The following is a 19,759-nucleotide window of genomic DNA, read 5'->3' as shown; positions in this document are numbered from 1 at the left end:
TATTTAGTGAGGACACCTTATTGAAAGAGAGCCTCTAGGAGAGAATTTGGCTCTACTGACTCAAATGTATTTTTATAATAAACAAAGAACGCTGTGGTATATCACATTCTTTACACCTTTCAGTCATTTGTGAATAAAGATGAAAGTTGCCTTAAAATGTCATTTGTGAAAGCTTGTCTGTTCTCTACATAATTTCATTAAAAAGTTCCTAATATTTACATAGATTATTCTGGGAAAAAAAATGTAGAGATGGGAAAGTAGGTACAATTTCAATAGTTATTTTTTTAAATTGCCTTTTTGTGTGTGAGAGAAGAGGCAGTAATAATGTCCATTATAATTTTTTAAAAAACTTGATATCTTCCCTTCTTTCAGAAATCTTGAAAATCAATTCTTCAATACAATGAAAACAGTAAGTTTTAGTATAGATCTTTCTCATGTACAGCTTTTCCTTCTATCATTGTTTTCCTTAGTAGCATTTTTGCATATGTTGATAACTGGGTACTGTGATATTAGATTCTAAATGAAATGATTCCACTGAAGAAAAGTTTGTTGCAGTAATCATAACACATTTTTTAAAAGCCATGTTCTTTTCTTATATCTATTTAGTAAGGAGAACAAACGTTGTTGGCCAAATCAGTATTTAATTAGCCAGTACTTACTATGTGCCAGGCCCTATGCTTCAGAGAGACCAAGAAGGACGAAGCCTAAGGGGGAAACTTGGATTTGACAATTAAGAGGTCATGAAAAAAGGAAAAGGACCCACATGTGCAAAACTGTTTGTGGCAGCCCTTTTTATAGTGGCAAGAAACTGGAAATTGAGTGGATGCCCATCAGTTGGAGAATGGCTGAATAAGTTACGGTGTATGAATGTTATGGAATATTATTGTTCTATGAAAAATGATCAGGAGGCCTGGAGAGACTCACATGAACTGATGCTGAGTGAAGTGAGCAGAACCAGGAGAACATTGTACACAACAACAAGACTATACAATGATCAATTCTGATGGACATGGCTCTTCTCATCAATGAAATGATTCAGACCAGTTCTGATGACCTTGTGATGAAGAGAGCCATCTACACCCAGAGAGAGGACTGTGGGAACAGTGTGGGTCACAAAATGGTATTTTCACTCTTTTTGTTGTTTGCTTGCATTTTATTTTCTTTCTCATTTTTTTCTTTTTGATCTTTTCTTGTTCAGCATAACTGTGAAAATATGTATAGAAGAACTGCACATATGTAACATACCAGATTATTTGCTGTCTATGGGAAGGAGTGGGAGTAAAGGAGAAAAAATTTGGAACACAAGGTTTTGCAAGGGTGAATGATGAAGAGTATCCGTGCATGTTTTGGAAATAAAAAGCTTTAATTAAAAAAAAGTCCACTTCAAAAATTAATAGTTACCTTCATCCAAAAAAAAAAAAAAATCGTTCACCTCTATTAAAGAGTTAAGGAAAAGAAAATCAGGGATTAAATTAAGGGATTTTTTTTTTTTATAATGTAGAGTTGGAATGAGGAAGAAGCTCATAGTGAATGGCCTCTGGTATTTTGTTTTGTTTTTCCCAGTAAAATATGAGGCACAGTCCCAGTTGAGGTGATAGGCAGACAGGCTGCACAAGGCTTGAAACATTAAGCATTAAGGCTTGAAACATCCACTGTGGGGGAGTGGATCAATTAGAAAAATAGAACTGTCTTGTTGCAGTGAGTGTCCATTTAGAGAAATATAGAATGGTAGGTAGTTATCTGAAAAGTCATTCTTGATTATAGCAATTAGACCCTTATCAGTGATGGTCAAAGGTGTGGCCAACACCTATTTGACTTCAGTGACATGAAGGTATAAAACATGGGAGCTAAATTGAGATCTTTTTTTCTTTAGCTCTTTTGGTCTCTTTGTTGTGTCAATTGATTTGTGTGCATTAAGCTCTTTTGAAAATGAAAAGCGTCAACAGTTTATTTAAATAGACAACATTGGAGTTATTTTAATTGCATGCTGTTTTCTCATTTTCGTTTATTCTTCCAAATTGATAGTTTTATCATTGTCTATAAATTTGAAGACCTGACTACACAGTTGATTGATATGATTACCACTTCCTGATTTAATAAATTTTACATCATTTTTTTTTTTTTTTGGAATTAACTTTGTTCCACATCTGTCCCGTCATCCCCTTATTTTGAGACTGAGCTTCTCTATTTCACTCAGGCTAGTAATGGAGTGATCTCTCATAGGCTTAAGTATCTGTTGATAGGCATGGGAATTTGAACTACTTCATCTATGACTTGGGCCAATTTGCCCCTCCTTAGGCAACCCAGTTCCTCCATCCCTTGCCTGGGGCTCATCTTATTGGTGCTAGACTTAGTGTAGAAATCTGATCAGTTTTTGTCTTTTGCAACTCAAGAGATCCACCAACTTCAGCCTCCCTATTAGCATAATTAAGTTATGGGTCACTATGCTTGGTTTTGAAGACAGTATTTCTGATAAACAGGTGTGAGGATTTTGCATGGTCTTTCAGTCTTTAGTTTCTTTTATTTCTTACTCCTAAATAATAAATTCCAACTTTTTTTTTTTGCCTTCTCCTAATACCAAATTTGCTTTGAAGTTACTGAATATTAAAATATGTTAAGGCAGATTTCAGAAAAACCTGGAAAGATTTGCTGATGCAAAGGGAAGTGAACAGAATTAGAACATTTTACACAGAAACAATAACATTGTACAATGGTCAACTATGAATGACATAGTTATTCTTACAATGATCCAAGACAATTCCAAAAGGACTCATGATGAAAAATGCTGTTCACATCCAAAAAAAGAATTGATAGACTGAATGCGGATCAAAGCCATACTATTTTCATTTTTTTTCATGTTTTTTTTTTCCTTTTGGTTGGTTTCTTTTTTCATAACATGACTCATATCAAACCTTAGTGTCTTAAAGGGAGAAGATGAAGAAAGGAGGGAGAAAATTTGGAATTCAGAATTTTAAAAATGTTAAAATTTGTCATTATATGTAATTGGAAAAATATTTAAAGATAACAAAAAAATAAATGTTAATTTAGAGTTTTATGGACTTGACAGAATTTTCTACATTGTAGAATAATAAATCTAAAACTAAAAATAATCTCAGAAATAATCTAATGTAACATTTTAGAGATGAGAAAACTTGAGAGTGATTTGGTGAGGTAATCATCATCAGAGATGGGATATGAAGTGAGGCCTTCTAATTTTAAGGCCTTTCCCCTCCTATGAAATAGATGTTGGTATATAACTATATCAATCTTTGAACTGTTGTTTTTACAAATGTTTATCATACAAGAATACCAAGTATACAATGCTACTTGTTACCTTTAGATAAATAATAAAAACAATTTTGCCCGTTCCTTTCTTTGCCTTTCTGAAGACCTGTGAATCATTCATCCAATTAGCTGCAATTCTTTTTGGTCTCCTAATTTCATGTACATGGGAAATATCAATATTGATTTAATTCAGTTCCACCAGAAATTTTTCTTCTCAACTTGTCATAGGATAAAGTTCTCCAATTAAAATATAGATAGTTACATTAATGTTTACAAATAGTCTGTGTGGTATGATGTTTAACACTCTCTGCCCTGATGTTCTGATATTCTGTCCCTGTGTCCCTGAAGAAAAAAGTGGGTCAAAAATAGCTGAAGGCCAATTAATCATCTAGTGGTCAGCCAACTGGTGATGGAACTGCTTCTGCTTAGCGAAGGTGGTCACTGGAGAACCTATTCAATCTGTCTGAGGCTTTTCAAGCATGATAGAAGGAGCTTGTGTTCTGCTCTCATAACCTTTCAGAATCCAAAGTCACCTCCCTTCCACAACGAGGCATCAAAGTAGCAATTTACAGAGATGAACATAGGGACGAAATCCCTAGAAATAGAGACTCAAATATGTACCTACTTGGAATGGAGCATTACAATCAGTCTAAGCCCTAGGCAAAAGTACTGATGATAAAACAAAAAAAACAACAACAACAACAGCAAAAAACAGTCCCTTTTCTCTAGGAGCTCAGTCTAATGGAGAAGACAACATATAAACAACTCTATATAAACAAGTTATATGAAGGATAAATAGGAACTAATCAATAAAAAGAAGGTATTCATAGAGGAACCAAAAAAGACTTTTCAAAGAAGGCAAGATTTTGGGGGGGTGGGGGGGTTTAAAGGAAGCAGGGAAGGAAACAGTTGGAGATGGAGAGGGAAGAGCATTCCAAAAATGTGAAACAATAAGTAAAAATAACCAGTTGGAGATGGAGTGTCATAGGCCACAAAAGCAGAAGAAGGAATACACAGAGAAACAAACAAAAGACGATGGAAATGAGTTATCAAAAATGAAAATGAAAGTACCTTGAAACACAAATAAATGAAAAAACAGAATTTTATTTTTAAATCATTTACAGATATATTCTCTAAGAACACACCTTTCGCAAGAGACAAGATATACTTGAACTGGCATTCACAAGTGAACAGTACAGCCTGCACTACCATGAAAAGAATTTAGATTTATTGTCATGATATTTGGACTGCCTGACAGCTCTGACGCATAACCTATTTAACTCTGAGGAAGTCATTTACTCTTTCTGACCCTCACTTTCCTTTGCTTTAAAATCACAGGTTGGGTAAGATGACTTCTAATGAGACATCCAGCTTTAAAATGTGATTGTAGGCTCCCAATCGAAGTATGGTCCCAACTTCCTTTAAATTACAGTCCATTGGGATGACATACATGCTTGCTTTATTAGAAACTAGAAGAATGGTCAACAATTAAATGGAAGAAAGATTTTAAAATAACCTTTGTGTGTCATGGCACACCTTTGGCAATTTAGTGAAAGGGTCTATGGACTCTTTCTCAGAAAAGTATTTTTAAATGCATAAAGTGGGATATGTGGGGAAACTTACAGATAAGAGGGAAGACCAGGGGAGGGAGTAGGCAGAAGCAAAACATTGTTGGGGAGGGAAAGGGTGAAAGGAGAGAGAAAGGACAAACAGGAGGAAAAATAGAATGGAGGAAAATATAGTTAGGAATCATAACTATGAATGTGAATGGTGTGAACTCTCCCATAAAATGAAAGCAGATATCAGAATGGATTAAAAAACAGAATCCTACAATATGTTATTTATAAGAACACACTTGAAGCAGAGATTTACACAGAGAATAAAAATAAGAGGCTAGAGCAGAATCTATTATGCTTCAGCAGAAGTAAAAAAAAAAAAAAAATTAGGGGTAGCAATCCTGAAATTATCCTGAACTTAGACAAAACAAAAGCAAAAATAGATCTAATTAAAAAGGGAAGGAAACTACAGTTTGCTAAAAGGTATCATAGACAATGAAGTAATATCAAAATTAAATATATGTACCATAGACAATGAAGTAATATCAAAATTAAAAATGTGTACCAATATATGCATACAAATTCTTAAAGGAGAAATTAACTGAGTTGGAGGTTCATGAACAAAGAAAAGACAGAGAATGTTACAAAATGTAAAATAGATGATTTTGATTATATTAAATACCAAGCTTTTGCACAAACAAAACCTGTGCAAAACCTAGATCAAAAGGCAATCAGAAAACTAGGAAACAATCTTTACAGACAATGTCTCAGATAAAGGTCCCATTTCTCAAATATATAGAGAACTGAGTTGAATTTATAAGACTACAAGCCATTCCTCAATTGATAAATAGTCAAAGGATATGAACAGGCAGTTTTCAGATGAAGAAATCAAAGCTGCCTATAGGTATAGGAAGAAGTGCTCTAAATCACTTTTAGTTAGAAAAATGCAAATTAAAACAACTCTTGAGATACCACTTCACACCTATCAGATTGGCTAATACGATAAAAAAGGAGAATGATAAATGTTGAAAAGGATATGGGAAAATTGGGACACTAATGCCCTATTGGTGGAATTGTAAATTGATCCAATCATTCTGGAGAGTAATTTGGAAATATGCCCAAAACTGTGCATACCCTTTGACCTAGAAATACCGCTACTAGTTCTATGTACCATAAAGATCATAAAAGAGGGAAAAGGACCCACATGTGCAAAAAGGTTTATAGCAACTTTTGTGGTTGCAAAATATTGGAAAATTAGGGGATGCCCATTAGTCGGGGAATGCCTGAACAAGCTATAAGAAATAATAAATTAGCAGATTTCAGGAAAAGTTGGAAAGACTCGTATGAACTGATGCAAAATAAAATGAGCAGAACCAGGAAAACATTGTACACAGTATCAACAACATTGTGGGAAGATCAACTATGAATGACTCAGCTCTCCTCGGCAACATAATGATCCAAGATGAACTATACTTCTCTCTCTCTCTCTCTCTCTCTCTCTCTCTCTCTCTGTTTTTTGGCAAGGCAATTGGGGTTAACTGACTTGCCCAAGGTCACACACAGCTAGCAAGTGTTAAGTATTTGAGGCTGAATTTGAACTTGGGTTTTTCTGGGCCAATGCTCTATCCATTGTGTCATATAGATGCTGAAAAAAGGTTTAATAAAATAGTGATAAAAAAGGAATAAGAACATTTGAAAAATCCTATTTGCCTTCTGATCTGTTTCTTCTTTCACAACTGTGACTAGTATGGAACTATGTTTTACATGATAACATGTATAACTTATATAAAATAACCATTTTAGGAAGAGGGGAGTGGAGTGAGGGGAAAAAATTTGGAACTCAAAGTCTTGTAAAAATGAATGCTAAAAATTGTTTTGACATGTGATTAGGGTAAAAATACTATTAAAATGAATAAGTTTAAAGAAAAGCAATTATTTTGAAGTATTGTTATCAAAATATTTTTTTAAAAAACAAATACCCAAACCCTGAGTTAAAAACTTCTGTGTTGGATGAATATAATCTTTTTGCTGTAATCAGTACTGCATACCTTGGAAGCTGCAGAAAAAACTTTATCTCTGGCTTTAATAAATATCAACTCATACCCAAGTGGTCATTTTTAACCAATCAAAAGGGAGTTCACCTTGATCACTGGATCACCAATCACAACCATACAGTGTGTTTAAAAGTAGATCTTCTCACTGGTGCTTGGGGCTGTTTCCTCCAGTTAAATCACCAGGTGCTGAATCTGGCTGACTTGCCTGAGACATGAGGGCCTGGGGTTTAGCTCATCTTTTCTTTTTCTCAGTTCACACAAACAAACCAGAGAGCTGGTTCTCTACAAGCTGCAGGGCTTTGCTAGTTCATTGTCCTACACAGCCCTTGGCCTAGCAGCTCGCAGTCTTGGCTCGCTGCAGCTGCAGAGAAGCAACACTAGCATTAGATGTTTTACAAAAACACAAAATAATTGGCAGTCATTTCATCAGGTTATCCCAAAACTCTGAAATTAGCTTAAAAAGGTTGTTGGGGGAAAAATTCTGGTCACCACAGCAAACAACACCTCAAAACAAAACATCAGTCTTGGTATAAAAACAAATCATGTTATATAAACATCCTAAATATGCAACTTCCTTGGAATGAAGGCTTCCAAAATGTACCAGAGAAAAAAAATCACAAGTATCTTTATTCTCATGGTGGACAGTCATCATTGGCTCCCACAGCCATCTGAAGCCAGTAGTCCTGATTGCTGAAAATCACAAAGTTGTACAAGTGTTCTCCTCCTTTTCGAAATCCATGTTCATTTTCTCTCCAAGATACAGGGCTGTCTGCAAAGCCCTGAACAGACAAGGTGACCCAAGGAGTTAACTTTGGGTCATCAAAATAGTGACTAAAAGAGAGGGGAAAAAAGCTTTAGTTAAAGAGAGATAAAGAAGGAATACGAACATTTGAAAAATCCTCTTTGCCCATGTAGAATAACCAATGAATCTGTTGATCAAAGAAGTCAAAATGCTAACTTTAGAGTATAGCACTAAGAAGATGCTCATTAAACTCCTGCTGCCTTCTGTAAATATAAAAAACATAAATGGGTATAATACACATAAAACATACTCCACTAGTTACCCTACTCAGCCAGAAATACATTTAACAATGAGCCATCTGTGAAGTGCACAATAATCGTTCCCCTCCCTGGGCATTCAGACTTCATTGTTGCTATGTTTATATACACTTTTTTAATTGAAACAATGAGACCTCATCGTTCCTCCTTTAAGTGCCTTTACAATTCTATTACAGGGAATTAAAGTACTATGCTAACATGAGTGAGAGAACAGAAATCATATTGGAATGAAAAAGCAAAAGATAAACTTGATAAATGTTTAAAGTTCAAAAAAATATTAAGGGAATCTGTTTTGATAAATAAAAACTAAGTTGAACAAGGTTTGCTAGATTGAACTGGTACATTAGGTAGCAAGTTTCTTCTTTGTTGTAAACTCCAGATAGCAGAGACTTTATTTATCAACGCAGAGTGCTTTATTTAGCCTCATTATCCTAGTGCCTAGCACAACACATAACATACAGGTGTTAAATAAGCGCTTATTGAATGGATAACTCTAATAACAAGTGATCTGAGTTTATTACTATTACCTGAAATGATGAGTATGTTTCATACCAACACTTAATGTAGCAGGCATACAATAAGTTTTCGTCTCTATTAATATCAAATGAACATTTTTTTTTTGCTGAGGCAATTGGGGTTAAGTGACTTGTCCAGGGTCACACAGCTAGGAAGTGTTAAGTGTCTGAGACCAGATTTGAACTTAGATCCTCCTCACTTCAGGACTGGTGCTCTATCCACTGTATCACCTAGCTGCCCCTTGAACAATTATTTTAAAAAAGTAGAATATAAGCTTACCAGTGTAAGGTAACTACTAAGCAGCAAATGAGTCATAAAAATAAATTTACCTTAAAAAAATTAATACTTTGCTTCCAACAAACATTTTTTATGTTTTCTTTTCCAAAAATAAATAAGATATTTCATCACAACTATTCCTAATAATAATTCTAGAATATCACTTAAGATGACAATATTACTATCCCAAGAGACCAAAAGAAGGAAAAAAGGCATTTGAGAAGGAATTCTACAATTCTAAGCAATAAAATTTAAGGTCCAAGAGAGATATCATTAAAACAACACATCTGCATAGACAAAATTTTTCTCACCACAGTTGTTCCAGTAACAGGCTTATCTTCTCAGATACTATGAAGCCAGTGATTGTGCACAAATAAGCTTTTTCTACCAATACACTTGGTTGAGGACAGCAATAGGTTGATACAAAACTGAATGACTGATTATTTCTGCCACAAAACAAAAAGAGAGAGAGACATAAACTATACAATGGCATTTGCTACATAATCATTCAATGGAATAAGAGCAGTTTTGTTTTTTTAAGAGAAGGCCCCACATAAGAGCAGAGCCATTCCTGATACCTACAATTCTACATTACTGAAGACAGCACCAAGCCAGTCAAACAGTTCTGGTGCACTGCAGGATTCTTCAGGCTTTCCCTCAAGTTCTCCACTCTGCAGCAATGGACACTGAAGATCTCTCAATGTGCTAAATGCTATTTTTGGCTGATGCTCTTGAATTTGGTATTTGGAAAAGTATGACATCACTGTTGACTGTTCTGTACCTTAAACACACCATATACCGTTGTTTAGAAATATGTCAATTTAAAATCACTAAGTACAACAACATCCCACCAAAACAATTCTATTGGTGTTCTTGAATGATGTAGAGAAAAATTTGAAGAGAAAGGTTAAAATATCCCAAGGCCTGTATTCAAAACCATTAAGATCTTGTTCAGGAGCTCCATACTGGACTCTAGAAAACAGTTTCAAATCCAGCTGATATTGCATGCCAAGCTAGATAAACCAATTATGTGCTTAACATGGCAATTTAGATCGAGTGAAATAAAATTCATAATTCACATACAGCACACTGTCACACAAAGCAATAGGTTTCAAGATTATCCTTAAAAGAAAACACAGCAAGAATACAAATCACAAAGTATTGTTGTGGCATTTAAGTTGGCATTTAAAAATCAGTAACAATGGATAGTTGAGCTATATACATAATTTAGTTCTAGAGATAAGTGCTTACCTGCCTGCCCTCAGGAACCTAAAAATAAGGAGTCTGGATGGAAAGGGCTGTTCTTCAAAATAAGGCTGACCACAGACTGGCCAGCATCACTTTCACATTGGACTAGCACACTTTTGATGAGCTGGGAGAATGCACGCTTAGCTAGGGATGGGAGTTTCTTCTCTCTTCTTGTCTTTTTCCAAAGTTCCAAAAATTATGTTTGGAAACACGCAAAAAACCATCCCATTCCCAGTAAGTCCCAAAACAAACTAGGAACTCTGAAGGGATTGGATGAGTATATTCAGCAAATGAGAGCCTTCTGTTTGGGTGCACAATGTCTAAGAGCTTAGAGAGGTCACATTAAAGTTTTTCATTCCATAAGCCTTACATTTTATAATAGAAAACTAGTTTGGGGGCTGGTTCTAATAAAAACTAAAGTCCTTACTCAAACAAATGGCCTTGGAAATCAAAGACTAACTAATAATTCAGCAAATATTTATTAAGCAAGTACTATATGCAAGATCTCCAATAGATAAAGCAAGGCACAGAGTATGAGATTTTTAAGTTTTAAAAATACTTAAATTTTTTATTCAATTTAAACACAAAAAAGAGCATTCCTACATGTAGAGAATGCAAAAAAGTTTGCATATGAAATCATAAATCACCATCCCATACTATTTGCTTTTTACAAAAAGCCTGGGGGGCAGAACCATCAGTCCTCCCCTCATTTTGAGGTTTGGAGCATTGAATCTTTTGGCCCCTGTTTGGAATCTCAAGCTGACAGGGCCTCGAGCTCCTGGGCCTGGACTGTCCATAGCTGGGTACTGCAGCCATACTGAGGAGCACCCCTACCGTTTCCTGCCCAAGGACTTCCATGACCCTCACCTCGGGTCTTTCTGACCACCTGCATTTTTCATGAGCAGTCTTTCTTAAATATTTAAAAACACATCACATCAAATCAGCATCTAGATACTAACACCAAGAATGTTTTCTCAAAGGAGAAGGTATGAAGTGTGCAGAAGAACATGAGGAGCATAGTCTTTAGAGCTAAAAGGAACTTCAGAAACCTGGCCTAAACCCCTCAATTTACAGGAGACTGAGGCTTAAGGCCGTAAGGAGCAGAGCTATGATTCAAACCCAAGTCCATTCTGATTTAGAATAAAAAAACACAAGTCGTAAACATGAACATTAAAACAGTGGAAATAAGTGTGGAAGGCAATGAGCTCTTCATCACACAGTAACTGGATAACTATTTATCAGGGATATCAAGTACAGGCTGGACCAGATGATTCCTGCAGACCTTGAGTATTCCTGGCTGGGAAGGCAGCAAAGTGCCCTATTTCAATAGTCATATAATTGCCTCAGGAATCTTTTGGAGGAGCTGGAAGGAGAGAGCTCAGGATGAAGAGTTCCTTTCTGGTCCTCCCTTCAGTCTAGGTAAAAGCTGCTTAATGAAATGTATGGAAAGTTTCCTATCCAAAAGTATCTCCCCACATAATTATCTGAAATTCCTCCCATTAGAAATTCCTTAGAATGGCATTAGGAGGACAGTGGAAAAGGATGGGGTTGTTATTGATATTGTAGCAGAATTTCATTTATGTGCTTTAATTTATTTAATTTTTATTATATTAAAAAATTTATCATTTATAATGTATAAATTATAAAATGCAAATATTGTATTTTATTGATTATAAATTAAATTTATAATTCTAATTTAATTAGAATGTTTTCCTAAGTGAGACACACTGAGGAGATATAGTTCTGGAGGGGGAAAAGCACTCTGTATAGCAAGTGGCATATAATGAACAGGAAGGTAAGCCATAAAGGTTGGTAGCACAGGGTGCTTTGAACAGTACAATTACAACATAACAAAAGGAATGTTAGGGAATAGGATGCAGGAATCTATCAAAGAAGCTTAGTCTAGCAGCTGCTAACACCCCTTTCTTTTTTCTAGAGACCAGGAATTGTTGTTTATTAACCATGATGAGGAAAGAGAAATTTCTTGCAATGATTTGATTCCATGATTCAATGACTAGTATCCTAAAGGGTCTTCTAGGAGTAAAGGCAGGTTGTAGACAGCAATACTTTATGCCACACAGACACGCAAGGCAGAAACAGAGTGAGAATCCTTGGTTCCCATTCAATGATTAAAGAATAACTTGATTCTTCTATGACATGACTGACCAGTTTAAGAAACATATCAGCCACACCTACACAAATGTATAACCCACACAAAATTAGACTGAATGATGGGCAGCGTAGGCTCTTAACTAGAAAAGTAGCCTGTAACACATAAGCAGCAATAATTTTTGTGCACTGGAAGCATTTCTTCTCCTGACCATGGAGGCAGAGCTGTGGTAAATCCCATGTGGTCTGTATTTCCCCAACTAAATTTATATTCCTCCCTCCTCCCTCCCAATACACACATCACAGAACTGAAACACTATTCAATGTTCAACTGATTCCCTCCAATTATCAACTGAATTTCAACTTCACAATATCATCACACAGTGAATTCCCAATACCTTCATGATGCCAAGCCAGAAGGAAATTGAATTTCAGTGGTTTCTTTTCACTGAAGGCCCAAAATGCTCTTTTATACTTCTTGGACTCAGGATTGAAAGAGGAATCCATCAAATCAAGGGTAACAACTTGAAAAGTTAGAAAAAAAAGAAAAGAAAAAATTGAACAGTACAGTTTTTATCTCACATAATTTATAACACAATGAAATTTTATGTTTAAAAAAAGTTACAAAAAAGCTTTATCATTTTACCTTCTCAGTAGACCTAGAAAAATTACTTTTGTGTTCCTTTTGTGTACAAAAGCAAAATTTCTTGAGAAACTATATTTCTAAGACTGAAACCAAGAAACAACAGTTTTCCTTCATTCTTTGCTTAGGCAACAATTTAAGACAACAATTTACAATAGTTTAATCATGTTCTACTGGCATACCTCATGGCTTTTTTCCAACTGATCTCCAAAACTCCAAAAATTGCTATCTCTATGCCCCACCTCACCCAACTCACAAACTTCAAGTGGGGAAGGCAGCCTATCCAGCAACCCTCTCATCCAACTGCCCCTAACAGCAACTTCACTCTCCATCTTAAAACTGGGGGAATTACAAAATAGCACCTCAACAGGCAAAAGTTAAGAATACTAATGAAGACAACAAAAAGCTAATAGCCAGCATTTATATAATTTTAAGATTTTCAGAGTGCTTTACAAATATCTTAATTGACAAGATTTAGGATATCATTCACTACTTTTTGCTGTTGAATTTAAAACCTATCAGCCAATGACATCCACTTAAGTTTGGAATTTTGGAGGCAAAAAAACTTCAAATAAATTCTCATCTTCCTGAAACAAAATAAGAGGATCAATACAAGCATTTCTATTTAAGCCTATATGAGATCACTTCTGACTTGTTAAAAAGTAATGGAATCTTTATTTATTGGTTCATATTTTTTATTTTGGCATCCCATTCATTTCCAAATATATTCTTTCCCTCTCTTCCTACTCAAAAAGCCCATCCCTTCTATCAATGATATAAAAAAGATAGGAAAAAAGGAATTTCAGCAAAACCAACTATAAAACATCAACTACATCTAAAAATATATTCAATATTCCACACAAATTGACCTCCCCCCAACTTCTGCATATGGGGAAAACACAATGAATTTTGTATAAATACTTACTGTATCTCATGACTTTTCTGCCAGAGTATCGAGATGGATGACCCTGAAGTCCAATTTCTTCATAAGTGTCCTTATCCAGGGACAAAATTAGTTTTCCTATATATCAAACCATGATTTCCATGAGAAGTATATGTAAACATAAGTAGTTTTCTTTCAATTAAAAGAAAATAAGCCAGAGTCAAGTTTGGTGTTATTAGGAATAAAAGAAATATTACCATTGGGTAACAGGGCAACAGTATTGTCTTGATCAATATTTGTATTGTATGTTAGGGCATAACAGGAACCTGTAACAGAAAAATAAGCCCAAAGAGAGGATTAAATGGAAGACAAAAACAAACATCACACAGTAAATAGCTTAGACATATGTGGTGTTCTCTTCTTTTCTATAATAATTGATGGTTCTCTCTGAGAGCAGGTTTCTTGGGGAAGTTTTCTGGAAGCAGCCTTCGTTTCAGTTCAGAGTAATTATCACCCCAAATACAGCCAACTGATAAAATCCAAACGTTTATTTTCTCCTTCTAAGTCTTGTCTCTTTCCTTGGGCTCAGTTAGCTTTCTTAGAGGCCTAACTCCCTCCTTGGTTCCAAGAGCTCTTGCAGCTTGTCTTTTAGCTCTTCCAGCTTCTGCCTCTAGCTCAACTCCTACTTGTAGCTTCTCAATCTCCAACTGACGCTCCCCTCTCCATCTTTTCAACTCAACCCTCCTGACTGAGCTCAGCTGTTTTTATGCTCTTTTAGAGGTGTAAACTCAAAGGTTGACTCCTCCTCTGAGAGTGGGATTATGGGAGGTGTGAATTTGGATATCTCATATCGAACCCTGAAATCTCCCAAATTAGTGTGAACTAATGTGTGAGCTAATGTGTGAATTCTCAAAAGTGGCTAACGTAAGCATTGTTTCTATCAATACTAGTGACTTAACACTTTGTAAGGATTTGCTCTAATGTGTGAACCAATAAGCATTGTATCAATTCCATTGAGTTAACACTAGAATTCTAACAGGCATACAGCATACAATGAAATCCTTAGCATGACTGTAACCCAGTTAATGGGTTCCAAATGGGAATCCAAATTACACACCTGACCATGTGTAATAGCAACTGTGCCAAGGAAAGCCAGAATATGAGAAAAGCCAAGTTGCTACACTCTAACAAACTCAAGCTGGATCCTGAGGGATATAATAAGGACTTAAGGACAAAAGGCATTGTCTTCTTTTGCCACAATTGATCTAGATAGCATTTTCTTGTTTAATTTAATTTTTTTTTCCCAAGTAAGAAGAATTTATCTTCTCAGCTTCCCATTTTCCAAATTCTTGTAGGAGGAGTTGGAAAGAATGAAAAGCAAACTATGCATAGTTAAGCCAAACAAATGTCCACGTCAGACATGTCAAACAACATATATCCCATTCTGCAAAATGAAACTGATGAAACGGAGTGAAGCATGCTGCCTGGGCAGGCAACTTTGTCAGCAAAAGTTCTACTGTTTGATACCTTTATAGTAGACCAGTGCTAGGAGGATTAAGATAGACAATGATCCTTATATTCAAAAAAGAGTTTCTCACAACAGAAAAAGATTCCTAGAAGCAGACATTTTTGACTTACAGAAATGAAAAAAGACCATTCAGGGATATAAAGCTTCATATGCTTGCTAAATTTGGCTGGCAATTGCTTCTAATTTAGAATTTATCTGTTGGGAAAAGAAAGATTTTCCTTTGAAATTCAAATGATAGTATTCTAATCTCTAGCTCTATAAAGAAGGATGATCCTGCCAGTACTTAAAATTACCCATTCAACTAAAGAGAGACACTAAAAGCAATAACAATTCCTCCCTTTTTTTCTTTATATGACCATTCCTGACCTATGGCACTTAGAATCCAACAATTCTGCTAATCTAAAGGTTTTAGAAAGCCACTGTAGTTAGCTTACTCATTGTGTTAAGATATTCAACTTGTAAAACATGCAGACAGATCAGTCAATTGGTCTCCTGAGCATTGATACGGTATAATTTTACTTGGTCTAAAAGCTGAAAGGCAAGGAAAGCCAGGTTCCTCCAAAGCATACACATTCTAGGAAGTATTAAAAAACAAAAAAATAAAAATTTTTTTACCCTAATTTGGGTTTGGCCATAAGGATGTGAGCAAAATCCCTATGGCACTGTGTTATTTCTTTCCTCCCAGTCACAGCTTCCACTAGTTTTTTGCTTAAATAATCTGAATTAAAATCACATCCTCTAGATGTGGTGTTTCTTTTCTAAACACCTAAAATAACAGGCTTATTCTTGTTGGGGAATATTAGCACTATAATGGATTTCTTACTTCCTTACTCCCTGTCTTCCTTTATCCCTCTTTCTTTCTCTCCTTTCTTCCTTCCTTCTTTCCTCCCTTTTCCTTCCCTCCCTTTTTTCCTTCCTTGTGTGGAATCCTGTGTGGAATTAACTGAATGAAGACACTCTCATGGGAATATAGCCTTAAACTTTACCTTAATTGTCACTTGAGACTTTAAAATAACAAATTAAGGTATAGCTAAAAAAAAAAAGGTTGCATGTGCTTAAAGGCAATGATGGATTTGAATTCTCTTATCTGAGGATATTTGCTTGCATAGTAGTTCTCTAGCAAAATTTAAATTAAGAATTCATTATTATCAACTTGTATTCTTTTGTTTTTGGAATAGATTTCTGTTTTTAGAGTGTAAGCCTGGACTTCCCCAAACAATGGGGGAAAATGCCAAGCTAGGGGGCCAGAGGCTTTTACATTCAGGCTATTTAATCTTGTGTTTTGTGTTTTTACTTTGCACTCTCCTTTTACTGATAAAATATCTTGTCAAATGAGAGACGCCCTTCCTGTGAGATTGTAATAAATCCCTTTTTGCTTTTTTTTTTTTAACTCTTGAAAGTCTCTTGATTGTATTTTTTATGATTGATATGGAGGCATACAGTTTGGGGGATTGTCCAGGGTATATTTCCTGTTCGTGAGGGGTCTCTCCTGTACCTAATCCTTGGGCAGGCATTTCAGAGTTCTCCTGTGGTCCTGGGACTTGGCTCAGAAATGCCTGCTCTGATCAAGTAAACTCCTGAAGAAAGATACTCAGAGAAAGCAAAAATGGAAGCAGGCTAACAAAGATACAGGATTGATTCAGTCCAGGATTAATTAAGTCAGCTGAGAAAAGTTTGAAATCAGTCAGGAAAGTTGTGCAGCATAACCCAGGTAAAGGCAAGAACTGATGAGGGGAGGAGAGATTCTGCTGGACAGAAACATCTGACACTGAAAGAGCATGGCTGACAATGAGACCGTTAAAAGAACTTTTAAAATCTTCATGAATCATTGGATTTCCTAACACAAGATGAGACTCTTTCAATTCTTGAAAACCAGCAAGAATCATTGGATTTCCTTGAGATGAAAAATTGTTGATGAGACCACTGCAGTACTTCAGAGCTTATAGGAATTATTGGATTCCTGGCACATGATCTAATGGACAATGGATTCCTTTGGGACTATTCTTAGGACTTATGGACATGTATAATTCTGTATGTTGATTTCATGTTATGAAAAATTGTTTACTTCAAAGCTTACATTGGATTCCTGGCACATGAACTAATGGACAATGGATTCCTTTTGGACTATTTCTAGGACTTATGGACATGTATAAATTCTCATGTTGATTCATATTATTTGTTACATTACTACTAGCTTGTGCTATGTGCTTATGTACTTATGTGTAATGCCTCCCATACTGATGGATTTATGTACACCTTGAGCCATCTGGGTAAGTGGGATTGGGATTGGGAGAATTTAGGCATTTAGAGTCTGTAAAAGGCTCCCATTTACTTTTGAACAGCAAGAATTGATGGAGGTGGGGAGAGACTCTCCCCATAAGGGGACTCTCTTCTGCCAAGCAACTGGGGAGTCATCTGGATAACGGGAAAATGCTAGGAGGTTCTAGTCCATAAGGAGGCTCCTATATTCCTTTGATAAGATCAGGTGAGTCCTACATTAAAAGAGGATAAGATACTGTGAACTTTAGGAAAGGAAAGTAGCTGGTTCTAAAAACCTACCTGGTGTCCCAAGAAGAAAGGCCTTTAGGAAGAATTGGAAAGAAGTACCAAAGTGTATGGGGAATAAATACCTGCAGGTGTCCAGCTCACTCAAAGAAACAGTGTATCCCCTGAGGATTGGGTGTAAATTCAAAGTGGCCTTTAAAACCGGCCAACAAGGTGGGGAGAAGAACAGGAGCTAGATTGGTTTAGAAAAGGTGTGTGTGTGTGTGTGTGTGTGTGTGTGTGTGTGTGTGCCCATGTTTGTCTTCTGTGTTTCTCTAAGTCAGACGATTTACAAAGGAAAAGATCTGGCTGTTTGGGGTTTAAAATGCTTGTTTTATACATGATTGGACTTATGCAAATAGCTTTTAGCTAGAATGAGGAAGGGCTAGTTCTGAGATACCGTTTTTAACTGCCATACCAGAAAGAAAAAAAAAAGTGGCATTTCTGTGGACCTAGAATTGGCCAATTTGAGTCTGTAGAAATAGTTAAAATTAGAGAACTGTTAAAACAATTTAACAGATTCTGGGGTTTTTGAGGCAAAATTTTAAGTTTCTTGGCATTGTTTTCAAGCCTCTTCCCCAGGGTCCTAAAGTCCACCAAATTCTTTAAATTCTGTGGACAGACTTGAAAGGGAAATTTTCTGCCACCTTAAATTTTGGGGCTGTGTGTGTTTAAATTGGAATTCCAATTCTGAAATTGTATGAACTAATTACTATTAACTAGTGTATGCTAAAAGTGTGAACTTATTTATTCTGGTTTAAGATTTTAGAAATATGCGTGCAATGATATTGAAGTATTGTTATGAGGAATTTAAATCTGAATTTGATTTGATTTTAAGTTAAAACTTTTGGTTCTCTGGTAACTAACCTGAAGAGGTCACATATTTGTATCTCCTACTTAGGTGAAATAGATTTAAGCTTGTTAAATGTTGCTTGCTAAATTGTATATTGAGCAATTTGTAAATTGTATGAACTGTGCTTTAATCTTTTGTTATTAATTCTGATAGTTTTTTTAATGTGAAATGAGGATATAGAATATGTGAGTTTGGATGTGTGATCAATGTGAATTGGTTGTACTGAGTCATTTCAAAACTGGTCCCATTGTTTAGGGAGAACAGTGGTCTATGCCTTTGACTTTTGAACATGCTTAATAAAATGTTTTAATATAGATTGGTTTTTAAGCCTCTTAAAGTAAGATGATTTGTGTAATTTTGAATTTAAAAGTCATCTACTTAGATAAGAAGTTAAGCTGTGAACTTTTTAGGATGAATTTCTTACTGTTATCAATGTAAGAGGTATAGTCAATACTTATTTAGGATACGAGATCCTTGAGAGTTTTGATTAATGCTAGTTGAAATAAAATCTTTTGGGAATGTAGCTGATATTATTTGGAGTTTTGAATTCAGATATGTTTATCTGATGGATCATCAAGCCAGTGATCCACCATCTGGAAGGAATATGACATAAGCTACTCAGAGGAACGTGATTCTGAATTGTTACAGGTGGAAGTTAGTATCTGGGCAAGAGCTGGGAGGACAACTTTGGCCTCCACTTAAGGTGGGATCTTTCTGACTCAGTTTCCCAGTGGTGTAAGAACCCACCTGATTATTCCTGAGTGACTATAAGATGGAATTGTTAAATTGAGCTAAGGATCCTTTATTCTGTCATGCATGTGCTCTTAGGCTAAGGCTTGAAGGACCAGTTTTTGATTATGATTATGTCAATTTTTCCTTTTTCCTCTTATAGCAAGCTTATGTAATCACAGGAAGTGATGAATAGAAGTCATGAGCACAACTCAGGCATGCAAGATCTTGCCATTTTCAATCTGAAAATATATGGTCATTATATCTTAAATAAGTAGGTAAATGATTATTTGGCCTAGTCATCTATCTGTTGCTAAATCTTTATATCTGTCTGTTTCTCTTAGTATTTTATTGTTGCTAACAGACATTTTTATTAGTGAAAGGTTACCTATTCTAATTACTAGAGACAAAAATGATTGGGTTGATGGGTGACCCCAGATAGGAGTTGGAAACCCTAATTTGTATGCTGAATAGGC

General features: G+C 35.6%; 1 protein-coding gene across 2 annotated transcripts in view; it reads right to left on the bottom strand.

Annotated features, from left to right (window-relative positions):
* Positions 1 to 6,869: 6,869 nt before the first annotated feature.
* Positions 6,870 to 19,759, bottom strand: part of RPP40 (ribonuclease P/MRP subunit p40) — a 40,046-nt gene continuing 27,156 nt past the window's right edge. The window contains exons 3-8 of one of the 2 annotated variants that reach the window (XM_031946912.1): positions 13,887 to 13,955; positions 13,672 to 13,767; positions 12,502 to 12,627; positions 9,329 to 9,527; positions 9,058 to 9,192; positions 6,870 to 7,726 (exon numbers count right to left, since the gene is read on the bottom strand). In XM_031946912.1, coding sequence (XP_031802772.1) covers positions 7,528 to 7,726; positions 9,058 to 9,192; positions 9,329 to 9,527; positions 12,502 to 12,627; positions 13,672 to 13,767; positions 13,887 to 13,955 — 824 coding nt within the window. In that variant the 3' untranslated portion in view covers positions 6,870 to 7,527. The remainder of the gene's footprint in view (positions 7,727 to 9,057; positions 9,193 to 9,328; positions 9,528 to 12,501; positions 12,628 to 13,671; positions 13,768 to 13,886; positions 13,956 to 19,759) is intronic. The other variant, XM_031946913.1, reaches the window with a different exon arrangement.

The sequence above is a fragment of the Sarcophilus harrisii genome, chromosome 1, assembly GCF_902635505.1.
Source record: "Sarcophilus harrisii chromosome 1, mSarHar1.11, whole genome shotgun sequence".
In the NCBI taxonomy this organism is placed as follows: Eukaryota; Metazoa; Chordata; class Mammalia; order Dasyuromorphia; family Dasyuridae; genus Sarcophilus; species Sarcophilus harrisii.
The sequence above is the reverse complement of the archived record's forward strand: the minus strand, read 5'-3'. Positions and strand labels throughout refer to the sequence as shown.